General features: G+C 40.0%; 1 protein-coding gene across 3 annotated transcripts in view; it reads left to right on the top strand.

The window, feature by feature from the left end:
- The window catches only part of SLC18B1 (solute carrier family 18 member B1), a 24,781-nt gene that overhangs the window by 3,035 nt on the left and 13,724 nt on the right, over nucleotides 1-8,022 (top strand). For 2 of the 3 annotated variants that reach the window (XM_019538069.1, XM_019538068.1), the window contains exons 2-5: nucleotides 228-367; nucleotides 2,124-2,219; nucleotides 4,628-4,701; nucleotides 5,476-5,623. In XM_019538069.1, the coding sequence (XP_019393614.1) occupies nucleotides 228-367; nucleotides 2,124-2,219; nucleotides 4,628-4,701; nucleotides 5,476-5,623 (458 nt within the window). Of the gene's footprint in view, nucleotides 1-227; nucleotides 368-1,543; nucleotides 1,795-2,123; nucleotides 2,220-4,627; nucleotides 4,702-5,475; nucleotides 5,624-8,022 lie in introns of those variants that run through there. The other variant, XM_019538071.1, reaches the window with a different exon arrangement.

The following is an 8,022-nucleotide window of genomic DNA, read 5'->3' as shown; positions in this document are numbered from 1 at the left end:
ATCAAGAGAATCATAGCTTTAGAACTGTAAATGGCAGAACTGTAAAGTAACTTTATCTTTTAAGTCCTTATCTTGGATTATTAATTTCAAGATCACCGTGAGTAATTTATTTATTTTTATGTGTTTTGCATGGTTGTATGTTTTTTTTGCTTCTCCATGCTTCCCATATGCATCTTGCAAATTTTACCTCTATTTATGATCTTCTAATGCAAACATTTTATTTCAAGAGAATGGGGGGCCAGAAGTGCTCAGCGAAGAGTCCAGCAGGCTTACCAGAGAGCAACTATTCACAATTATAGCAACAGCATCTATCAATTTCAGTTCAATGATATGCTATTCAATCCTGGGACCCTTTTTTCCAAGAGAGGTAAATGAGTATTTAACTTGGCAAGCTGTACAATTATTTGCATTTTATGTAGCTTTTAAATTCTTAAGAAAAGAAGACTAACTAAATTTGTGTTGCAGCATCACCAGTGCAATGTGAGCTGTGCCAGACAGGGTACATCTACATGTGCATTAAGGCACTTTTTAAGGTGCATTAAATTTAGTATCTCCAATGTGAGGGTGCCTATACATGAGTAAGGCATAGGCACCCCCCCCCCCACACACACACACACACACATGCACAGTTCTGGAGCACATGTATAAATGGCCTGAGGTACTAAAGAAAAGAGCATTTGGCTACCTTAATACGTAGAAATGAATGTTCCTGGTTTTTAAATAACACAATGTGTGGTAGCCTATTATACTGTGTGCTAGCGTAACCACTTTTTTTTTTACGTGCACTTTAACGCACAGTAAAATAGGTTACTAAGCGTTAAAATGCATGTGTAGACATGCCCACAGTGTACAAATGCATGGTGAAAACGGATGCCTGCCCAAACAGCATGCTGCTTCTAAAGGTAAAGCTGAGAAATTGGTGGGAGGGGAATGGAAAAACGGACAGGCCAAAAGCATTTTGCTGGAGGTTACATAGCAGGTTTTGCAGACTTGGTCCGAGTATAGACGGTACGTTTTTACTGTCATCAATTATCAGAAGTCAGTCTATACCCATAGTAGAAGTTTGGAATGGACAGACTGGTTTAAAAATGGCAGAACCTGGTCTAAGATTTGCCCCCCACACCAAAGGGCAAATATGTATTCTGGTCACTACCAATCTAAACTACACTGCTTAGAGAAAACCATGTAACTTGGATCAGTTCTGTGTTGGACTTTTTGAATGTCTGTACCTAGCCCTGGTTCTGTTCTGGTGTGTTGCCTTCTTTATAACAGTTTTTCCCTCTGCTCGCCTGTCAGCTTATGTGATGTTCAGATGGCACAGAATTCTTGCTGCTGCTGCTGCTGCTGCTGCAGAGTAAATCTCTTAATGTCTGCTAGCCAGCTCACTGCTATGTGTGGTAAAGAGGGCTCGGGATTTTCTCCCTGAATGTTGGCAGCATGTTGTTCCCACCCAGATGCTTTGTGTTTCAAAGATGGTTCCCAAATGTTGTAGAGACAGTAGGATGTATAAGCCAGCATTCCCTATCTCTGTCAGCACTGGATCTGCCCTGGATTTCTTTCCCCTACCCTCTCCGCATGCTTATTAGTGTAACTCCAGTGGGAAAGAAAAGCATGTTCTCTTTTTCCAGATAACGTCTGTGGGGCCACTTTATCTTCTTTTTGCCCAATACACATTCTCATATTTGTGACAGAATGCCCTTTATGATATCTTGGAATATAGGGACAAGGGATTGATGCTGTGAAGACAGAAGACTTTATTGTGCTGCTGCCTTGCAAAAGGGGTATTGAGATCAGGTGACATCTATGTGCTGGCCATCTGTGTACATATTTACTGAATGAGTTCTGCCCTCTGTAATGTCCTGCTACCTGACAAACTAGGGGTAGGAGGGGCACAGAGGGTGTGGGGGGGATGCATAGTGGTTTAAAACTGCCACTGTTACTGTTATTTCTGTGTGCTTCCCTACTGTTACTTTTTTTTAAAGAATTTTCTTTGTCATCTGTGCAATGTAAAGAATGAAAATGATGTAGAAGTGATTTAACTTAGTAGTAATGTTTTGCTTTGTGAGCAGCACTTTTGTTGTCCTTTGTTCTAAGTCTGGCTGTCACAATATTTCCTTTTACAGGCATTGAAGAAGGGTGCCAGTAACACAGTAGTTGGAATGATTTTTGGATGCTTTGCTTTATTCAATTTCTTGACTTCTTTAATATTAGGAAAGTATGTAAGTATATTTAAAGAGTTTTAGTACTGTCTTTATAGAATAGTTCCTAACAAACTTGCAAAGAGCTCCAACTGACAAAAACCCATTTCTGTGATCAAAGAAAAAAAAAAAGATAAGTTGTTTAGTGGCTTGGAAAGTTGACATGGGCATTCTGATGTATTCTCTCTGTCCTCTAGCAATTATAACCAGACAGCCTCTTCCTGTAATTTTCATTGTTCATATTAGCATCAAAAGTTCAGACACAAACAGGGAGGAAGTCCAGCTCTGTGATGATAATCAGCAGTTGCCCCTCAGACTGCAGTAAGCTGTCTTAATAAAAAGCATGGTTATCTGGCTGAACAACCAGCCAGAGAGGGTTAAAAATGATGGTCTGAATGCTAGGATTTTTTGAGGTGGGGGTTGTTTATTTGCTTTGTTATGGCTTTAAAAAAAACAAAACAAGGTTCTTGCAGGCTGACCTCCAAGGAAAGGAAGAAGTCAAAAACACTAGCAGAGTAGACTCCAGAAATGCTGTGATCAAAGCTTTCCTCTTTGCTATTTTGTGTCTGAAGTATTGCTATGGGACTACCAAAACAGCAGGCAAATCGTTGTTGTGGTCTTGTGAAACACTTCCACAATCCTTTCAAAACTCTCCCATCTCCTTAAGCTTTCTTTACAGTTACTAGATTTTGTATAGCCAGTGTGATTTGTGCTAGAATTGTAATGTTTCAAGGCAACCCCCACCCCCCAACTGTTGATGAGTCGTTATGTTTAAAAAAAAATATATGGCTTTTACTTCAAATGTTTAATTGGGTACACAGGCCACCTCAGGGCCACCACCCTGCTGGGTTTTTTTAAATTACTATGTTATTTGCTTCAAGAAGAGCTGAGTGAAACCTGTAGGCTGTCCATACATGTGCTGGTCTGGGTTCTAATTAGATGCTCCAGTGTGGCCTCCCCATCAGGTGTATAAGCCCCAGCATGATTAAAAATGGCTGCTGGGGTGCTTTATCTATAATGAGGGTTAGCTAAAGCGTCCCACAGCCATTTTTAAGCCTGCAAGGGCTTAATATATTTGATGGTGAGGTGTTTGAATTACTGTTTCTCTGGGAACCATTCTAATTAAAACACCCCTGCCACCCCTGAGCATGTGTATAGGCAGTCATAACATCTAACTCCAACAGGAAAGCTTCTTTATATAAAAAGGGTATTTAGAACAAACCAATGATCTTTGGAGGAGGAAGACATTTTTGTCTCTTCTGTGGTGGGTTTATCTTGCTTCACTTGGTACTTATTAATTGTACCTGCTTGCTTTCTGCCCACATCCATTGGCATCTTCATATTTTTGCTAAGCCAGGAGGTTGAATCACAGCCAGCTTTGTTTGGACACAGTGTTTGGGCATTTGAAAATAGCTGCAAGTGTTTTCCTCCATTTCCCAGGTATAAATTGTCTGCTGGGGTTGCGTTATAGCTGAGAAGTGCTCTGGTGTGAAGAGCACAATTCAGTGTTAATGGGAGAGAAGTGGATAGTCCATAGCAGAATTCTGGCTTCAGTAAAATTTGCTGCAGTATCAGGGCCGTTTCTCCAAAAATAACAAACAAACAAACAAAAAAAAGGAATGTGCGTTTGCATTGAGAGGATGCAGAATAGACTTTGAAGCCCACTAGGGCTGTGTTTGCCAGACTTAGCCCAGGGCCATGCCTAATGCCATCCATTTTCCAGTTGATAGGCTATGTTATGAATGCAGATTGTGCTATCTTGGCAGTCTAGCAGTACTGTGAAATGGGAGAAAGGAAGTGCATTCATTTGCGCAAGTCCTACTATCCACTGCTTTACAGCTTTCTACTTCAAAGGCAGTAGTTAGTTATTTTTTAAACCGGCTTCTAGAAGCCCTTTTCTGTCCCCTTGTCACCTCGGGATAACAACTTGGCACAGAGCCTGCATTTACTGTCTTGTGGGGCTTGTGCAGCTTGTGGTATCTGCTCAGTTGTTTTAGATTAGACTTCTTAATCAGTAATTTGCTAGATATCTGATGAAGGGGGAAGCTGGTTAAAATAGCTGTTCAACTAGTTTATTACCACCAAGATACCTTGCCATTGGCAACCCTGTATGTATAGAGGTGTGTCATTCTTATATCACCTTTAGAAATGCATGCAGCATTGTGACAGTCGAAAGCACCAGGGAGTTGCCATGGTGAAAACTAGGTTAAATCAGGTAGCCATTTAGTAAGAAGCAAGGATTTCTTAGGGTACTATTCTTATTGAACCATTTAGATTTTTCTTAGATGTGCTGGTGAGCCAGTTACTTACAGTCACATTCTCCAGTTTATAATTTTTTCATGGAGTTTCTCAGCTACATCAATGACTTTTTTTCAAACTTTATTGAACAGGCAATAAGTACATGTAACTAATTTTTTTTTCAATTTCAGCTTGTACAGATTGGAGCAAAGTTCATGTTTGTGGCTGGGATGTTTACGTCGGGGTGTGTTACTATTCTATTTGGGTGAGTCATTTTTTTTCCTTTGTCTCTTCCAACTAGCATGAAAATTCTGGTGTATTTGACTTGCATGAAAAAATAGATTTGTTTTAAAACAAAGGACTAAGAGCTGGAAAATCTTAAGGATGATTTTTAATCTTGAGTGGATAACTTAACTTCTCTGTGCCTTTTTTTTTTTGTGGCTTTGAAAAAAATGTTCCTACTTTTGTGGGGTTAAAAAGCTCACTTAGTTCTTGGAAGGAAGGGAATATAAATGCAAATATATGTCATATTTACTGGAGAAAAAAAATATCTGATTATGTATGGTAGTAAAAATTACAGCTTACCAGCCTTACCAAATAGGAAGGCTTTTGGGGAAAAGTCCACTGCAAATGGGAAGATTTGCCTGACAACTGCCTATTACATTTTGCCTGCAAGTCACCTCTTAAAAAAAGGTCCTAGTTCATATTATGCAGGTTTAAAGCAGTCAAATTGAGTCAGTTTCATGACAGTGGTGTTTGGTAATGCTAAAAGGAGCAACAGAAGAAAGTCCTGGAATTTTTTCTTAAGGAGGAAAGAAGGATATCCTTCTTCACATATGCATTCTCTTTTTCTTGGTGGCAAGGAAGAAAAAGCAGGCAAGGACACTTGAGAGAGGTTGAGTGACTTGCCCAGACTGCAGCAATAAAAGGACTATGACTCTCCCTGATTCACTTGTAATTGTGTGCAACAGCCACTAGAGCATGCTGCCACAGGTATTGAACAGTCATGTTTTAAGGATTCTTTTGTTTACTCTTTCAGCATGCTGGACAAAGTGCCTGATGGACCAGTATTCATTGGTTTGTGTTTTTTGGTTAGAGCAGTGGACGCAATAGGTTTTGCTGCAGCAATGACGGCATCATTTTCTATCCTTGCAAATGCTTTTCCTAATAACATAGCTACAGTACTGGTATGTACAAAACTGGACATCATAGCAAATTATGACAAATACTCAGAGCAATGTGTAATCATACTTGCAGTCAGTATAAGCAGGATGGATAAAAACCTATTTGTTACTGTTTTATTTTATATAAATAGCAAATTTAACAAACCTGTTTTGAAATTGTTACCCCAGTGCAAGTAGAGGCTTTAACAGAACCTATTGAAATAATTTTTTAAAAATTCAAGCACCGAGTGCTTACTGCTAAACTTTTAAAGCAAGTTGGACCACTGAATTGATGAAAGTCACTGGCTAATGACTAGAATCAGAGTATATTCTAGTGCCCAGCTTTTACAGGGGTATCTTCTTCAAGTGCAGAGGGAACACTTTCAATTTCTGTTAATTCATTCAGTTCAGTTTCACTGCTAATAAAAAAAAAAATTTGAATGAACAGGGGTTGGAAAGATGAAATGGCTCTTCTTCCTCCTCAACCTATAAATAAAAATCAGATGCAAGGGGATGAGATCTACTACTTCTGAAATCTTGAAAGAGATGGTAACCAAAGACAACCTGCTTACTTTACTCATTAGAGTTGTATTTTGCTAAATTCGGTTTACATTTAAAATATTTTTGGGGGGGGGGGGGTTCTTATCCAGTACATACTTTTACTTATTTTAGTTAATTAAGACCCTAAAACACTGCTTTAGGGCATTTTAAATTGAAAATGGAAATATAATTTGATACTTTGGGTAGCCAAGAGGAAGCACTATGTTCAGAACAGTAATTATATAGATTAAAGTACAAATGCAAAATAAAATAAGTCAATTATTTAAATCAAGATTTCCTGCTTTTGACTTGGATTTAAACCAATCCACCGAGGTGTAAAATGTCTACAGGCTTATCCATCTTAAACAAAACGATATAAATGTGAAGGACTAGATATGAGACAGTGCAATAAAAATCATGCAGATCTGGGTGTAGAACAATAACGATACAAGTATGAACTAATTTAGTAACACAAGAATATTAGGAAGAGCCAGGGAAGCAAAAACCCTTAGGAGACGTATAGATTAATCTGTTTTTCATATATAATATAATAATGATGTTGCACTAATGGCCTTCTTCAAACCTGAATAGAATATTATTGGAAAGAAACTGAAATATTTTTTTAAGGCAGCCACATGAATCCGTTCGTAAGAACTGAAGCAAATGACTGGAGAAAAGTTTGTCTTGTTTTCCATCTTGTACTTTAACTAGTAGGGAAGTAGCTGCTTCCTTCTCTTTTTGTCTGGGGGGAAGGGGTGGAATGGGGTAGGGATGTTTTCTTTAGACAATATCTGTTCTCAAGGGAAAGATACAGATTACCTATACTGTTGGACAGTTGCAGCTGTAGAAGATACAAAGTATCTTGTTCTAAAAGCAAGGGGACGAGGGATGTCAAAGTGAATATGGCTAGAGACCTGGAATAGGATTTCGCCTTGCAGTCTGAATTCAATAGTAAACTAAAAAATGATTAGATTATTTTTAGGAAAGTCAAATAAGCTTAGTTTAAAAAAATGAAAAAGATCAAATTTCTACCTTAGAAAAAGAAAACTGATATCCCTCTATATTCTGATACAACACTATACTCCTTACTTCTAAGCACAAATAATGTCTTCATCTTAAAAAACAAAAAACCCAACCAAAGGAAAAAACCAAACAACAACAAAAAAACTCCCAACCTTGGAGTTAGCTCAAAAGTTGCCAATATAACTTTTAGGTGGATCCAGGATTTCCTAAAGTGGGTGAGGCATATTGGCCCTTAGACTACGAGGGGATGGGAGTGAGGCTTTGCTAGAGCCCCTAGGTCAGCAGGGGACAATCAGGAGGAAACAGCCATGCAAAGGTAGGGGAACGGCCTCAACAAACACTGCTGCAGCTATCCCCAGCTAAATTTGGGGAATGGAGGGGTGGCGGTTCCTGTTGCTGCCCCACTCCAGCCAGGGACAGTAGTGGTTGCATACAGTTTTCTCTTTTCCACACCTGCCCCCCTGCCCCCATTGTCCTTTGTTGGCCAGGAGCAGGGCTGAGAGGAGGAACTGCGCTGCTGCTGCTGTCCCTAGCTGAGTCCAGCTCCCTTTTATGGCTGCTTCCTGCAGCGCAAGGCAGGAGTTGGTCAGGAGTGGCTTCAGGCTCCCCCTGTGCCTGCATCAGCCAGGGACGGCAGTTTCTCCTTCTATACCCTGCTCCCAGCCACTGGGGGATACCTATGTGGGAGGGGCAGGCAGGAAGCAGATTCTGGAAGAAGGAACTTGCTCACTTGTTGCTGTGGCCTGCTGAGCCTGTCACCCTTTTCAGCCAAAACTCACAACTAGAGTGGGAAAGGAGCACCCAGATCAGCCAGGGACAGCAGTACTGGCTGGGGGCATGTCTCCACCCCTCCCCCGGTC

The sequence above is a fragment of the Crocodylus porosus genome, unplaced genomic scaffold (assembly GCF_001723895.1).
Source record: "Crocodylus porosus isolate Cpor-Errol unplaced genomic scaffold, CroPor_comp1, whole genome shotgun sequence".
Taxonomy (NCBI): domain Eukaryota; kingdom Metazoa; phylum Chordata; order Crocodylia; family Crocodylidae; genus Crocodylus; species Crocodylus porosus.
The sequence above is the reverse complement of the archived record's forward strand: the minus strand, read 5'-3'. Positions and strand labels throughout refer to the sequence as shown.